The 18356-nt window shown below is 32.5% G+C and overlaps 1 protein-coding gene across 6 annotated transcripts in view; it reads left to right on the forward strand.

Moving 5' to 3' along the window:
• The first annotated feature begins 3860 nt into the window (after nt 1-3860).
• Nucleotides 3861-18356, forward strand: part of LOC105339722 (multiple C2 and transmembrane domain-containing protein 1) — a 40981-nt gene continuing 26485 nt past the window's right edge. The window contains exons 1-5 of one of the 6 annotated variants that reach the window (XM_066089125.1): nt 3861-3930; nt 5940-6017; nt 11794-12067; nt 12883-13069; nt 15296-15310. In XM_066089125.1, the coding sequence (XP_065945197.1) occupies nt 3870-3930; nt 5940-6017; nt 11794-12067; nt 12883-13069; nt 15296-15310 (615 nt within the window). In that variant the 5' untranslated portion in view covers nt 3861-3869. Of the gene's footprint in view, nt 3959-5939; nt 6018-7582; nt 7735-9838; nt 10257-11793; nt 12068-12882; nt 13070-15295; nt 15311-17815; nt 18061-18356 lie in introns of those variants that run through there. The other 5 variants (XM_034468431.2, XM_066089127.1, XM_066089130.1 and 2 more) reach the window with 5 other exon arrangements.

An 18356-nucleotide genomic window follows, 5' to 3' on the forward strand; every position in this document is an offset into this window, starting at 1 on the left:
GAGAATTGATTGCAATTTGCAAATCAAATGAAATGTTATTTGTAGTTCATATCATTCATTACAAACAAGTTGACTTTTTCTAGGGAAGTAAAAATGTTCTATGCAAAAGCAAAACAGAAATCATTATGCTAGAATTTATTACCATATAGATTCATGTGTCATAGGATGTTAATACTTCTGACATACAGTGAATGAAATCTTAAGCTTACTGCTCTTCATAGTAAATTACAGTATAGTTTCGTACATTTCATATTTCTATAACAAAAGAGGATTTTTTGTGCTAATTTTAACTTTTTTTTAATCTGTGTTTCACAGCCTTTTTGATCACAAGTTTCAGCAAAATACTAAGTTTTGGATATGTTATAAAATTTTGTCCATTTTTTTGTGCATTAAATATTTTAGTTAGAATTGTCAGTATTTTACTGAAAGTTTCCTAGCGAATGTTAAAGGTGTCATGCATTTTGTGTCATATTTGATAGGAGTTTTGAACTTTAGTGTTCTTGTTTACTTTTTACATTTGTTAATTTTTTTAAGATATGAACAGAGAATGTGTAAAGTTGTATTTGGTGACTTTTTCAAATTTTGCAAACAAAACTTTTTCAGCATTTGAGAATAGAAACTGTACACCATGTATGAATTTATTAAACAGCACAGATTTCTGGATTTGCTTGTTTTGTGGTTATAATGTTTTGTTGGTATCCAGCAATTGATCAGTAATGATTATAATGAATTATTGTCCAAGATTGATAAGCCATGCACATCTATTGCCTTATTGGCCTTTTCACCACTTGTTATTTCAAAGATGTAGCTAAGAGTCTAGCAATCTGATTAAAAATCTCATCTTTGATCCGCTCCGACAATTTTGATGTCGCTTCACAAAGTCTTTGTCATGTTGAGAGCCTATAAAGCGTTAACAGTTTTACATTGTTATTGCTTCATATTTTGATATCAACAAGTTTTCAAAACTGTATAGGTCAGAAATTAATATTTTATTTAAGCAAAATTTCATACCTTTTTGTTGGATGACAGTTACTGCAGTAACGGTCGGTTGCTTCATGCCAGTGAAGAGTGGTCATATTTTTTTTCAAGAACAACTCCTTTAATAATGCTTTAAAAATTTTTAAAACAGCAACTAAAAAGGACATGTGGTAGTGCAATTTCACGTGATACATGTATATAAATTTGATAGTTTTGGTGGTACATGTAGTTACGTCCCTTTGAACATACAAGCGTGTCCAGTTCTGTAATTCTTGTCTGCACAATAATATTTATTTTGAAACTTCTAAACATAATTTCAATGAACTTTGTAGTTAATAAGAATACCTTTGTAGTTTGGCATATTAAAAGGAAATTTGGGTCCCATTTAAAGCTTGCCAGACAAAGTTGGGGCCAATGTATACCACACCCTCTGCATAAATATCTTAATTTTATTATTGAAGTTTCTAAGGCAGGCACTCTGTCTGAGCCATTATTTAATTTCACTTAACTTGCTTGGATGTTTCATCTGAGTTAAGGAGCTAAGCAGAACTGAATGCTGAATCTGAGTCATTTTCACTTTGCTGGAGGAGTTCAAAGTAATTATGGAGCAGGTGCCTAGTAATGGTCATATCCAAGTTAATACTATAACCCTACATTGTACTTCACCAAACTTGGATGGTAGATGTCACTTGCATTTAATTTTAATGCAGTTTTATAAATATCTCTAGAAATTATCAGACATGTAAATAATATTTATGACATGATCATTATTTTTTCTGTAATAAACTATGCTATGAACATAGGACGTTATTGGCCGAAAATGCCGTGTTTTAAAATATAATGATATATTAACCTTTTTTAAACGCCAATAATAAACAAAACTCACTGATGATTTGAACATATTTTATTGTGTAAATAATTAAACTAGGATTGGAAACAAGTTCTAACAACTTGCATGTTCCTCTCCTAATATAATGATAATGCATACAGTAGCTGAAGGTCTCAGTAATTCATATAGATTGTTTCTTGCATTTACATAATTCTTGCATACAGAAAAAAGTGATAAACATCCACCTTTTGACCACAAATACAATTGGGTGATTCAATAATGTTTCTTCTGTACAGATCATAATTCAAAATACAGCTGTGTCTCAAATTGATACGTAAAATATTAATAGTGCGTTTACCAAATGAAAAATATTTCGGAGGTTGAGGAATACTTTCAGTAATATTTTTCTTGAATGTGTTGAGAGATGTTGCTTCCTTAACTTCTTATTTGATAGAATTCCATTTCCGAATGGTGTCAGGTACAAAAGAGTTTTTGTGAAGTTTCGATCTGCTGATTGGAACAATATAATTTTGATATTTTGAGACATTATTTTTTACAGGAGGAATAATGTTGCTCAAGTATACCTGATTTGTATGAATTTTAAATATGATTATAGTTTAGCCTTATTACGTCGACTGACGAGGTTACTAGCCAGTTTCTGTGTAGAGAGATTCTGTAGATGCCATATTGGGTAAACCAGTAACAATCCTTGCAGCACTTAATTCAACTGTTTCTAATCTCTCCATGTCAAACATATTACAACCGCGTCCCATACTACAGAAGCATATTCAAGAACTGGTCTAATAAATGTGATATACATTTTTGATAAATTAGTTCTATTTAGAGTAAACTTAGGTTTTTTTTTCAAAAGTACTGATTTTTTGTATGCACTATTTACTATATTATTAATATATTGAGACCAACTTATAATCAAATCAGTAGGAAAAAGTAAACCAAGATGTTTCAATGATATATGATTTTAATATCCATCTAAATCTAAAATTAGAATTTTGTATTAACACGACATACACGTAGTTACACGTGCAGGAGGGAATCCGTACTGGAGCGAAAATCCAACCAAAAAAAGGATGTACATGTACAGTAAATGAATATATCTTACTTTTTTAAAATTTTTACTACATCATGTATATACATGTATATACATGTAAGAGAATAGACGTGCGTGGATAAAACTATTCAGCTACTTTTTGCACACGGGAATTTCACAAAGAATATATTAACTTGCGATAAAAAAATCATTTACATTGTACATTGCAGTAATGTACAACTGAGAAAACTGAATACTCAAATAGATGAATAATATTATAGCTTAAAGCAAGTATTTATAACAGGGATACGTACCTTTATGTATTGTATTTTCAATCTAATTATGTAATGTGAGGTGAAATAGATAGAGCCTATAAACCTGGTTATATATCGTCTACAAACTTTGTCATTGTCATGATATTGTGTTGAAAATTGTTGATAAAACTGTAACCATGAGTCTAAAATAAAACAAAATTCATTCATATATAAAAGACGTTGATAGTTGCGTATTGTTTGCACAAACATACATTTTTTTTAATTTTTTTTTTTTTTTAGGAAAGGGTTGACTAATCGATAATTTTGTTTACCTGAACGGGGAGGGGGGGGGGGCAAATAAATCACCAAATGGGTCCTTACTGTTCAGTTAATATAATACATCTAAATTAAATGTTCTATCGGTAAATTGACAGATGTCCTTTGGACTCGGACCTGAGCGTAGCCTGGTCACGGTAAGATTTTTCTTTCTACAAGACAATACAATATACATCAAGTAATTAAAGAAGCATGCGCCGATCCAATTTTGTTTTTTTTTTTAGTCGGAGGAGGGGATACTATTGTTTGAGTGGGTGTGGTAATTTTAGTATGTGTGGCCCCGGATTTGTATGGCCATTGATGTATCAACAGGGAATGGAATCAGTAAAGAACATGATTAAATTAATAAATCTCAATAGCTGTAAAAGTAGTAAAATTGTTGTACGGATAATTACGCTTCGTACGTTACCGTATCGTTAACTATATGATTCAAGCGCATGCTCACGGAGAATCTGAAAATGAAAACATGGACAGAAGCGGCAAAGGTAAACATACAAACAGTAAATACTTATAGTAAGTTGTCAGCATAAATTAAAACTTTGCAAATGAACTCTAGTTAGTACCAATCAAAATATGGATTGTATTCTGCAATATGAAGCTTAAGTCTCGCTGTTAACAGTAACATGACATTACGCTACGTACCTGACAAAGTTCTGTGCCATCGCAATGTCGGAGTGTACAGATGAAACCCTCATCGGTTGTGTATTGTTATCTATATTAGCGAGCGCAGCTCGCCGGCGCGCAGCGCCGGCGAGCGAAGCGAGCTCTAAGAACCAGTGTGCGCGGGAAAAAGAACGAGCTAAACCTACAGTTCATCAAACAAAATTTTTTGTCTACGTCCCATAATGCTCTCTAATGTTTTCACCCGTGGTGCTATGCCAAAAATGGCCGACTTTTAACTCGTAATTTACAGTAACTTAAAGTTTGAAGACACGTTTTGAGTACCGCATATGCTTTGGCGAGACTCAAAAGATTTGTTACATGCTTCCATACCTCCGTAATGAGTCGAGAAACGTAAACAAAGACGAACAAAGTCATGGATGACGTCACAGTGCACTCGCGCTATATTTCCCGCGATAAATTTAGAGGTGGATCAAACATCTGTTATGCGTGTACTAGCTATTTCAGTACAGACTGCGATACCTGCCTCATTGACGTATGATTTGTTTTTAATTTTTTTTAATATAGAGATTTTATGTATATATATTAGCAAGAGCCATACTTTACTGTCATATCGATCCATTTTTAAGCTAATTGTGCATGAATGAGTAGGGAGGAAATAAACAATAGGACATTTTGAAATAAATTAAAAAGGAATAAAATAAAAAAATAAACAGTTAAAAAAATTATGTAGATATGGGATATAGTCAGACCATTAAATTTAAAAGTGGGAAATTACACACCTACAAACAGGTACCGGGCTCTCTCTCTCTCTCTCTCTCTCTCTCTCTCTCTCTCTCTCTCTCTCTCTCTCTCTGGGAAGTGGGTTGCGCTGTATGTATCATAACCATTAAAATTAGTACCTTCGGCATACTTATTGTAGAGCAATATACTCTCTCAAAAATTCTTTGACGTTCGTTGATACCTAAATAAAACTATAAGTTGACAATGATGCAAGGTATGTGTATAATTCTTGCTGCGCTCGCCAGAACGGTAGCACCGTAAAACATATTCTTCGTCATTATGAGTTTTTTTTCATAATTTTTTTTTTCAGAACCAATGAAGTTGTTTGATTGACAAATCAATTTTAGGTTGATTTTACGTATGATCACATACATGAGAGTGTTTTGTGGACATCAATTTAACAAGCACCAGAGCAGTGAAGTGTGACAGGGGATTAATTCTATAAAGTCAAACGAATTTGTATACCCCAGTAACCTAGACACCCTCTGGCAATTATCACAACAATAGTAATGAAAGAGTTTTAATTGTTGTTCTGTAGCCAACTCAACAACCATTGATAATATTGGTAGCAGTTATATTAGTTTAAAATGATCCTGTGAAACAGTAATGATCATGGATAGTAAGGGAAGATTTTAGCACATACATTTTCCATTTAGAATTTAGTGTTTCGAAAGTGTTTTGAACTTTAGTTAATTTAGACTTCCTTGATAAGAAATGGTGTTAGGTATGTATTTAAGTTTGAATTACTTCTTGTATTATTAAAGTTGCAATTCTTTTTATTTGGTACCGCTAGATACCTTCAAAACATTAACTTTTGACAGTAGGTGTTTTAAAGGATGTACTTTTATTTATGAATTTTTAAGTGGGATGGGCTGGTTAATTAGTGTCCTTTAAATAGTGGTATGAAACTATGAATGTTTCAAAAGTTCATAGATTGTTTGCTTCACATGGAATCTTTCTTAAGAAATAATTAGAATAATGGTAACACAACATTACACTACCTGACTACTGTGCAGTGCATGGCAATGAATGTAATGTAAATGATACAGATTTGAATTACATGTATGTGTTTTATTTGTTGTCATTTCAGAGAAGGAAAAGAAAAAATGGACGTTAAGAAGATTTCAGAGCAGCTTCCTTAAAAGAAGCGATGAAGATTCCGCCCATCGTAAGACCTTAACAATCTAATTAAGATTAGATCTTTGATCCGCTCCAAGTAGATTTACTTGGAGAGGATCACAGATCTAGTTTTAATTAGATTGAAGCCTTAACATCTTGTGATTAGAGTTGATTAATTGTAAACTTGAATATTTGGAAGGTTGCTTTCTACTGTGTGAATGCAGTAAGAATCTGTCTAGAAATTAAAATAAAATTGATATGCCAATAAGAATTATAAGGTTTCTTCTCTTGTAACAAGGATAAATGATAAAAGAAATCTGAGGCTCACAATACAGTCAAATTTCAGTATAAATCTCTAACATGGATCTATAAAATACCCTTGTCAAATCCATAATTATTATGTCAAAAGATTACGGTAAGCATCATTGTTCACACATTTCTGAGTTTTTCTTTGACACTTGAACTCATAAACACTTTTAACTGGTCAAATAGAATAGCAAACAGCATCTGTTTGTCTTAAACTCTTTAATAACTAGGTGCATATTTTTGCTAATGTTTGTGTTCTACTCACATCTAAACATCTATTCTGTATCTGGTTTTGTTTTGTGGTCCTAGAATCATAACCTTAATAGTGGTGCAATAAGTTGGAAAAGAGAAACCTGTTTACATATCTTAATATATCATTACAACAATCTTATGGTGTAGTTACTAGCAGCATGATTTTCTTGACTACATATTTGTTACGGCCGCCTATATATATACAGTACACTGTTATTCAGCTCCTCATATCTAGCTTGTATATGACACATATAGATTTAACAAATTCTGTCTATTGTAACAGCTGTACCAAGTTTGGTATTGATGATCAATTAAAGTGTTTCACACATGGTCTGTCATGCAAGGATATTGCAGCCATCATTTTACTTTCTTTGATCATGTTGATAAGATTTGTCAATTATAAGTCTTTTCTTTTTTTAAGAACACTATGCACTGGTAATTTCATTTCATTTTCTTAATTGCTCTGCAAGGATTTTGAGATACAGTGTACCAGAAAAGTTGCTTTGTAACTATTTCACTATATAATTGTAGATGTATGTCAACTTATGTAAATGCCCTAAAATCTGCCAAGGACTTTTTTCAATGTTTCTTTGCTCTTTTGATTTTATTGATGACCTGCACAACGAAATATCCAAATATTGGAAAACAAATGATATGAATAATGATAAATGCTGTAGCCATGAGCATGCATTGCAAAACAATGGAAGTTGCAATACAATTATTTTTACTTTTTAAAGAAATTTCCTCTGTGAAATCATGCAATGTTAAAACATATATTTTGTGGAAAACAGGTACCCATGCATTTTTTCATTGTATTAGTTTGCGTATAAACAGAATATTTTATGAATTGACTTTAAGCTTAAGTTATGAGTATGCCTTGGTAACAGCCCATAACATATCAATATTGATCAGAGCAGCTCATTGTCGCTGGGCTATAGTTTGTATTTTTATTTTATTATATTTTTTAGTAACATGTACACTTGTCAATAATGGATGTTGACAGGTGGACAGAGCCTGTTTCTTTTACCAAGAAAAAAAGTTTACAAAACATACAAATGTATTTACATTGATGTATGAATCGATGTCTGGAGGTTAGCTATCACATTCAGCTTTTGTTGGGATGATCCGCCATAGCTAGATTGTTCAGGTGGACAGAGAAATGGTCACTTCAACCTCCAACAAGAAAAAATCGAAAGTTACATTTCTCAGCAAGTATCAGTTTCTAATTTCTAATTCTAATAGAAATTTTGGTATTACATCTTTTGTAATTTCTTTTGATAAAGTATTGCATTCTGAAAGCACAGGTAATTGTCTTTTTTTTTGGCACACAAGGAACTTGACTGTTTGCATATTACCGGTAAAAAGAGATATGAATGTTTGTCCTTAATTTCATTATGCATCAGAGATTATGTCCTTGTGGAAATAATTCTAGAGCATTCAGCTCATTACTTTAATATCATTATTTGCTATTAGTTGTTATATCTTTAATTGGGGCAATTTAGACATAAATGTTAAAATTATTTGCATGTTTTTTGAGGAAAAAATTTAAGGTTCTTTGGTATTTCCAAGTGCAAGTTGAAGGAAAGCAATAGATTATCTGTTGAGTAAAAGTGATGGCATGGCAAGGAAAATCAGATTTCTCTGGTTGATGAAGATAGTAACCATGATTTGCTGGGAACTGGGATGTAATAAAACCTTAGCAAATGTAATATCCTGAGGATCTGACAGGCAATCATTTTATTCATCTCGTAAACTATTTCTCCTGTCAGATGTATTGACTTAGTTCTCGATTCTGTGATTTTAGTTCCTTCATCATTTTTATATGCATGCATCAATATTAGATTATATGCCATGAAAAAAAATCATTTATAAATGAACATGGAAATAAATTTGTTGCAATGGACATGTCATGTATAATGGAATGAATCGGCCCCCAGTGAGTCTATGCTAAATAAGAATAAGATTTCTAACATGAACCTGTCTTTATTGACTCATTTATGTCTTTAGTTTATTGCTTTTATCTCTAACTTTAATACAGGTGTCATTTAGTTTATTTACATTGTTCTTGTTAGTTTGATATTCAGCCATGACCCATTATTGGGACAGAATTTTGTTCATGGCAGTATCTATACCCATGTAATAAAAATAAACACACAGTTGTGTAAGTTATCACATGATTAAAATTTAAAAACAAAATCTTTATTTAAACAATTTGTCTGCATGAATGACAAGTTCTGAAAGAATAATTTTAAACCCTTGTTCTCTATATGTAACCTTGACCTTTTACTGACATCTGATTCAGACCTTGACCTTTCACCAGACCAAACTAAAGTACTAGCATGTGTCTCTCTCAATATTTAAAATTGAAAGGCTGCAGACAGACAAATAAATAGCAATATGTTCCTATATCTTTGACCAGGAGGACTGCACTAATGAATTTTTAAAAAGATGTTATTTGAATAATCATACTTGACCATACAGACCATACAGAGCTATCTTTACTGTAATGTTTCAGTATTGAGTATATATGTTTTAATTGTGTGTAGTTTCTTTCCTTTTTTATTAACGTCCGCAACACCCAACCTCCAATTTAATGCATGGGTATATTCATTATTTATTTCTGTAAATGTAAAACCATCATTTTATTCAACAATCAATTAGTGATTGCAAAATCAATATTTTATTTTACCGTTAGCCTCCTCCAGCCTCACTGATGACGAATTTCTTAATAACAAGTCAGACAATGGGTCGTTCTCTAAGTTAACTACTTTTGCACATGAAACCAAACATGATTGAAGGAAATGGGCAGTTTCTATGAAGAGTAATGATTATACAACCCCACACAATCAGTAGGAGCTTGTCTTTTCTCTAGCTATTACTTAATTTGAAGTTTTGGTGAAAAGTATAAAATCAGCTTCGGATCTTTCTGTGATGTTTCAGCAAGTCTTACCTAATCAATAGTTTGCATTTGACAAAGTATGATTAATGTAGGTCAAGTGATTAAGTTTTGTGAAAGCACTTCTTTTTAACCATCTCTTGGGGTATTTGTTCCTATAATGACTTGTATGGGATTTATTCACAATGTACCAAGAACAATTGGCATTTAAAGGATAGATTATCTGTGAATAATGAGGAAAATTACATTTGATAGCTGATAAATATCCGTTATGGATTTTATACCTTTCCAAGGGAAATAGTTCCTGCAGTGGATTTATGTAAATGTGGCAAAGAACTAAGTAAATGTTTTCCAATCCTGCATGGATATTTGAGATGCTTTGGTTTCCAGTATACTTGTAATTATTTTGACCTTTATGAAGGGACATAATTTATTGGTCACTGCTGAGAGTGAATTGCAAGTTTATGATTCCGTCAGGGATGTGTTTGCTTTCTTAATCATCATTCGTATTTCATTGAACTAACTTCGGGAAAAGACCATGAATGTGTGTTGGGATAACAGAACTTGGAATCAAATGTTAGTTAACCGTTAGTTTTGCCCAACACAGTCCGATTGTATAATGGACCAGAACCTCTCTGGCTTTGTGATAAGGTAGCTTTGCCCATTAGTTCTTGTTTAATTAAATACCCAATTTGCGAATTGATGGGGGACAAAGGGAGACAATGTTTCATCATATCTATGTGTACATGGATGAGGTATTGATGTTTTGAGACACCTGTCTAATGGTTTTAACTCGATCTACAGCAATGTCATCAGTCATTTGTGGATGTGTAGGTGAGCCATTTTTATCTTTAATCAGATACTGATAATAGCTAATAATACTAATTAAAGCACTTATTCTGATAATTTTGCTTTCAAAATCTTTTTCATATTTTAAGCCATTTTTGAATCTTGTTTGATTTTTTTTTTTTCATTCTTTTACGAGCCATTTTTGAGAAAAATTGATTTCTGTTCATCTGATGAAGTGAAATAACTGTGACAGGAATTCATTGGAATAAAGATTACAGTTTTAGAAAGACCTTGAGGGTAATGGTATTCGAGGTTACAATGTATGTAACTACTGATAGATGTCACGTACTGCAAGATATGTATATTCATACTCTAGTTATTCTACTGAGGGGTTTTAGATCAATCAATTCCTCTGTAATAAGAGCCACTGGTTTCAATTAGGATTATTGAATGAGATTTTGTGGCTTAATGAAACATGATGTACACGTTGTTCTGATGCATTTTGACTTTTGTTAGAACATTTTATGAACAAGTAGAGGCATATTAATTATTTATGGTGTTTTGATCCCATTACCTTTTGTTGTATGGTAATTCATTTGTACACGAGGGTTGTCAAAAAAGTATGTGGACAATCGTCAATTGCATTTTTGTCATTCTAAATGGGTTTATATATATATATATATATATATATATATAGTTTTACATATTGTATACCAAAATGTTTGTCATAAAATTCCAAATCAAACTTTGGTATAGTGGTCTTGAATGTTAATTTTTCGGAAAATTAAACAAAATTTTACTGTACGTATTACAGGGTTGCAGAAAATATGCAAGGTCCAGTGTAAACATTGTCCAAACTTCATAATTGAGGTTTTAGATATGAATATTTACAGTTTTTGTAAAATATGTGTCAAAACATCATGATCTTCAATTATGAAGTAGTCGGTATTGTGTACGTCATTTTCATACATAATTTGAAGCTATTTTTAAATGAGTAGTCTAGAAGACTCTTAAAAAATATTAGGGCAAGAATTTAACTTATCTTCAGAAAATACCAGAAAAAGCAATATCGGTTAGCTCCAAGGAACAGCTCCATATCATAATATTTTGTGTCTAAGGGAGGGGGCATAATTTAATTTTTAATTTTGTTTGTAATAATTATATAGACCATTATACTTTCTATGACATGAAATGTTAAGATTATTGATTAACTGAAAATTCACTGCAAACTGTTCAACCCCAAATTGCACATTAAGTGCTGCTCATGTGTATTATCATATGGGAAGGGATCTCATCCTTCAGTTATGAAAATAATAATTTTTAAATGTATTACCGGAGCTTGCATGTGGCCTTCATTTTTGATTAAACTGGTACAAAACAGTGTTATTTAGGGGCAAACACTTGGTGCGGGTATTACTGTCTAATGACAGCATCTAGTTTTTTATTACATTTATTTATGAAATATTGGAAATATTAGAAAATATAAGTGCTAATAAGGACAGTATGATTGGTGTTCTTAAAAGGATATCTGATCAGTACAAACCATACTAGCAATAATGAAGTTGAATTGAATTTATTTTAGGTGTACCTGATGAGTCAAACCGGCGCGCCAAAAGCTCCATTGACCTGTCGTCATCTACGGACTCCAGAACCCAACCCTCTGCCTCCAAGCGCAGGTTCTGGAGAAGCTTCAGATTGAAAACCAGGGGCCTGCGTCACAGACAGCAGGGTAAGAGTTCAGAGGAGGGGGACCGGGGACTGTCCATCAGCCAGCCCGATATCAATGCCAGTCGATTCTCCGACGATGACGACATCCGCAATAGTAGAGGATCTAACGACTTTGACCACTTGTTTAGGTATAATTGAAGTTTTAGTAGTACAAAAGTAACAAAACCAAATTAATTAAGTGCAGAAAGAAAAACAAAAGATGTGTAAATCGTTCTAGGGTAAATATTAAGTACGGGAAAGGGAGATATAGGAAATGCTTAGAATTTATGTATACAACTTTATGGAATGATTAAAAATTCACGAAAACAAGCTATTCTGAGTCTGCTAATTGCATGTTGATAAATGAATAAAAATGGTTTTGCTCATCAATATTTATACTGTTTTATGTTCATTTTAATGAGAAATGACTTCTTTATCTGGGTGAAATCAATATTTGCATAGGCTTGCTGTGAAATGAGTGTTTTGCCCTGATTTTATGATTACCATAGTACCTTCTCTCCATTTAAACAGAAATGAAAATATTAAGTGATCAATTGTTTTTCCTCACCATAGTCTCAAAATCATCGTGACTATTGAATTATAACTGCATAAAAAAAACCATCTCCTGCATATTATTCCCCCTCATTGGCGTGAATGAATTTTAAAAAAAAAGTTACTTTAATTTATTAAGTAACCAATGTAAACTCTATTGATTGGTCAAAATCTTTTGCCGTCCTGATTGGACAATAAAAACATGGGGAAAACCATGATCTTACAATGAATCATTTTATTACAAATCTAAAATTTAGATCTAGAATTTACAAGTATATATACATTTATGCCATATATAAATTTCAATGGCTTACTGTCTGTTTGAACTTATTCAAAATTCATAAAGATATCATTACAAGCAGATTTAATTGTCTTAGAAATAATAACAAGTAAATTTTTATGACTCTGATAGCTCTACAGATACCGCTAGTCCAGAGAAAAGTGGTCCTGATCGAAGCGTGAGTGACCCAGATGTCAGTCCCATCAAAGGAAACCAGAATGTGTCCAACCAGAGGTCAAGGTCACAGAGCATGGAGGAGCGTGAGGACGAGGGGGATAGTGGGATAGCCGTCATCGAATCATCACAGACAGTAGCAACGGTAAGTGTAAAGGACAGTTGTTAGTCCCAGAGAAGTTACCGTAATCTGCAGTACTTAAGGAGGCTGGGGGGTCCAAATTTAATATAATATATTTACATTATCCAGTGTCTTTGCCTGTGATAACACTACGTATCGATTTTGTACTATATAACTCATAATACAAACGACGCCAAATCGAGGCGCCAGCGGGGTTTGTTTATTTATATTTAAATATTTAATCGTACAATGGCCTAAGATAATATAAATATAAGTAATAAGGAATCATTCTTTGAATATTATGAGGTGATAATTTCGGTCGGGGTGTGATCAAATCTATCATAAAGCCCTTCGGGCTTTATTGGATTTGATCACGCCCCGACCAAAATTATCACCTCATAATACTCAAAGAATGATTCCTTATTCCTTATATAAAACCATCAGATTTATTTGAAAATTTTATATGCAATTTCTGAAGCTATCAACTACTACTTGATAAAGAAAAATGTCATATATTTTGATATAAAATTTTATCATTTTCCATTATCTTTATATGGAGCTCTTCTTCTAAAGGAGATCAATAGTCTCTAAAATGGCAGCCACCCCTCAGCCCCCTTAACAGATTGGGACAACAAGAGTACAAAATTGCTGGGAGTGCATTGCATTGTTGTGTTAAATGTTTTGTTTGAAACATTTTTTTTCAATTGCTTAACATTTACATGTTTATGGAGGCATAAATCTGTGGATGGAAAGATAATTCTCTTGATTTATTTAAAATTCAGGCATAAAAAATAATATCTTCATTCATGGTTATAAAAATAAATAATTGGAGAGCATCCTACATATTGGATTTGGTTTGCAGCTATGGGTCATAATACATGTAGTGGTAACTGCAGTCATAAGCATATTGCAATTACATATTCATGATATTCCATGATACATGTATTTTAATCAAGATGTGTTTGTTGGTTTTGTGAAGAGGATTAAACAGGTTTAATGAAGTATTAGGAAAAACAATAATCAAATTAAGACTCATGATTTAGGATTATTTTTTATCTTCTTTTTGTAATTGAAAGTAGGAAGTACATCTTTAAATTTCAGTATTAACTTGCATTTGAAGAGTACAATAGGATTTATCGAAAACCTTTAATTTTTTGCAAATGGATCCCAATACACATACTTAGGACAGTGTTTACTACTTGATTTCAAATTTTGTACTTGAAGAACACATGCATCTACAATTCAAACCAATTTTCTTTTTTAAGAAATTGCATATTGATACTTTTTAAGGAGTGGGAGCTTGTATGACGAAATGTATTTCAATACATAAATTGAATTTTATTTCAGCAAAAGTATTTTAAATATAATAATTTAGGTGATGTTTGTGATTTTTCAAATACTGTGATACAGTGCATGAGATGTATTGTTTTAGTTCATTTACAAAACTTGATTACAATTCGAAGTATACATGTTTGTACAAATATTTAACTTGGTGCATCTTTTCTGTTAAACAAACCAATTCACACCAGCTTTTAATTAGTATGCAACATCAGAGTCTTTGATGTTGTTCCGCACACCAAGTACAATAGGAGAAGAATATTGCAGTTAGTTGATGTATCAGCAATTTATTGTGTGGTAACACAGAAAGTCAATTAATACTTCATGTCTTGTGTCATACTAAGGGTTTTAATGCAGGGTTCATACTACTTTGAAAGTCTGATCTGAGTGAGCTAGGGAAAAATTTTTACGTTCACACCCCAACCCCATTACCCCCTTCCCCCCAAAAATGTCATCAAAAAGCGTAAAAATCATAAAAGTAAACAACAACAACCCCTCCCTCCCCCCCCCCCCCCACACACACACACACTAAAAAAAGTCAAAATATTTAAGGTTAGAAAAATGCACACCAACATAGGTAGAGATAGCTAGAAGATATATTGCAATGAATAAAATCTCCATATTTAATAGAATGCATAGGGGATAATCCTTTATATTAACAAGATTCAATGTAAAGTATAGGACAGGAAGGCGTACTTAAATCAATTGTAAGATTGCGTTAATAAATAATCTTTTTTAAATCATACTAGATTTTGTTTCCTGTTGAATGGACACAAATTCTTTTAAGCAATTCATTGAAAATTGTACTAATATAACTTTAGCCCTCTCATGTGAAATGGTTGAATGCATTTGATATATTTATTGTTTAAATCTCTGAATTGTTTTTAAGTTCAGAACTTGTTGATTTCACAGAGTAACAAAGTAATGGTGAGTGCATGCTTTTAAGTAGGCTGTGTTTTTGTAGAAGTTAATAGATGGTACAACCATATACCACATGTATATTGCTATATACTTCAGCTTGAGTTGCCTTTCTTGTCACATGATCGAAGCTATGAAAACATGGTGTTGCTCTTCATTCAAATGATGATCTTATATATTAGTGAAATTCCTGACCATTTGCTGTATTAGTGATGCTAGCAGACACCAAGAAAACAATTTGCATGATTTACCATCCACAAATAGTAGCTGTGTTTAGTTTTCATTATCAGATGCTGTCAAAATATTTAGCACCTAAGGACAAATTTCATTTTAAGGAATGGCTATGATTGATAAATGCTTGAGTATACTGAAAGTTTGTGGTATAAGAACAATAATGTGATTGTATTGTGTTGCGTTAAGCCATCACCTTTAAAACATGGGTGGATTATTATCTTGGTGTGTCCTGGACAAATTTTGAATAGTTTGTGACTTTTAATTAGATCTGTGTTCTACCAAAGGATGCAGAAACATGGACAGGAAAGTACTTCTAAATCAGCTATTTCACAGTCACTGAATGAATGACTGCAGCGCTTAAATATACAGTGGACTTGATACTAACAGCAAAATTCTTCAGACCAGTGTTAATCTTTGTACATTATAACGCTGTGGAATTAGTAGAAATTAAACCCCTGAGTGTGATCTGGAAATCTGTGGTCTAAATCCCAACATTGGATGCTTGTTTGACAAAAGTACCTACATATACTTGTTATCTGTATTTTCTCCATGATATCAGCTAATTTCTTGAATGCTTAATTTAAATTGAATCAATACATGCATGTTATCAGCCTGGACAGGTACTTAAGAGGTATATTGTATAATAAGCTTTTATATTTGGCTCTTGAGCAAACATAACAGAATCTGTTTATTTTCAGAACATTTAATGTGCTGCTTCCAGTGTCTGCTGCTCATTCACTCATTACGATATAATATATGATTAAAGCAATAATATATTGATCTTAGACCCAGATGTGCTAATTTATAATTAACACTAACTTTAAAATTTGAGAGAAAGAATTGTTTTGGTTCTTTAAATCTCTCATTATTATCATGACTATAAGAAATCCACCAAATTTTTAGCACATGCAGTGTTGTTTTGAGCAAAAATTTAGATTCTGAGCATGAACAATAAATAGGAAAAAAATGGGTTTCGGCCTTTTGGCTCATGTTTAACACTGAGATATGGAAACTTCCTGTAATCACTCTATGCATTTGTTCAAAGATATCATGACCATGCATGAAAGGGTTCATTTATCTTTCCCATTTTCTTTAGTAAATCTTTTTACCTTTTTTCTTTAAATTTCAAAATACATCATGACTTTTTGTGTCAATAAATTACAAGGAAATTGCAAGCTTGAAGGAGTTAGTACAGTTCTGATATGTGTTTTACAGAAAACTTAATTTAAGTTTTGTTTGCTCCATAAATTGAGCTCTGCATTTGTTATGGCTTAATCTTTGGTCATAACTGCACCATCCGGAATAATGCTTTTAATTGTGGCTGCTCAACCAGTATTAGTAGATGACTAATAATGCCCCAATTTACTACCGGTAAGTTGCATGTACTAACAAATGCATGCAGATTATGCTTGAATGGGCTTTGAATGGGATAGGATGTGACGAAAGACAGTGTAATTGTTCTAACAATTGAATCAGTTGTGCTTTATGTTAGTCTGCACAAAGTCAAAAGACTTTTGAACTGAGTCAGTGCTGATTTCGTTGTGATAGAAAGCTTTAGTAAAATAATGTGCCAGTCTACATGACTCATCTATGTTAGATTGTGCAATATACTTTATTCAAGCACTGCTTCATTACTGCCGTTGATTTATGCAAATTTTCAAAGGACCTTGGGATTTCAAAATGAATTTGAGATTGACAATCTTTTTCTTTAGATATTGCTATACGTTTTAGCTTTTTTCTTTAGAAATTTGCTGTAGAGGTTTGAGGCTTGAATCCACCCTTACTTCCCATACTTTACAACAAGGGTTACAGACAGTTTTCTCTTTTTCATTATATTGAGCAAACTGAAAAGACACAAATCACGCTGTTTTCAAGCCTTTGAAAATATTAATGCATCAATAGTTCTCTCTCTCTCTCTCTCTCTCTCTCTCTCTCTCTCTCATATCATTTTCTTTTATATCGTTACATCCTTTTCCTTAAACTTCCTTTATAAATCATTTGTCATAAGAACTCAACAAAATCAACAAGCAATATTATCCAAGGCATTATCTTATTAATGGTGGTGATTTCATAGGTCCTGATTAACAGGTTTTATTTGAAGTAATTACTTGTTGTTTCTTGCTAGGGTTGTTTTTGAGTGGGGAAATGAGAAAAGATCAGATTCTGGTGTCTGAGATTGATACACCAATCTTATTGATTCTGATGCTTTGGCTGTAACATAAACTGGTGAAGTTTATCCCACCTGTTACTTTTTATATCTGGATAGTTCAACAGGATCTCCTAGAGATAAGGTCTTGCCACAAAATCAGAACTCTCCAACACTGTATAGGATTGAGTTATTGGATACACCATTGGTTTTTGCGTGTTTGAAAATGACTACATCAGAGGAATGGATTGAGAATTTATTGGTTGGACCTTTACATAATGTGACAAAGAGGTTGCAGACCCTGGAGAAACAGAGGTCTTCAGAAAGTGATGCAGCTGTGTGGGATGAAATACCTGTCTTAATTGAAACAGGTGACCAGGTATTTGATTTGTATTTTAAAATTTTTGAAAATGTCAAACTTGCATGGGTACAGTAATGTGATGTTTTGTGTTGGCTACAACCTCTTGGCTATAAACAAAATACAAAAAATTCTGGCCAGGTTTGAAATATTCTAGCCCTGCGGTGTTCCATGCATTTATTAGGTGGATTGAATTCTATGGATCCCCATGTTTCTGGTGAATTCTTGTTCTGTTTTGGATTGGAAGGTGCATGTTATTTTGAGGACGAATTGTTTTTATGTTGGCTGCTGTGCTAGGAATGTTTACATCGGCATCA

This window comes from Magallana gigas, chromosome 6 (assembly GCF_963853765.1).
Source record: "Magallana gigas chromosome 6, xbMagGiga1.1, whole genome shotgun sequence".
NCBI classification, from domain to species: Eukaryota; Metazoa; Mollusca; class Bivalvia; order Ostreida; family Ostreidae; genus Magallana; species Magallana gigas.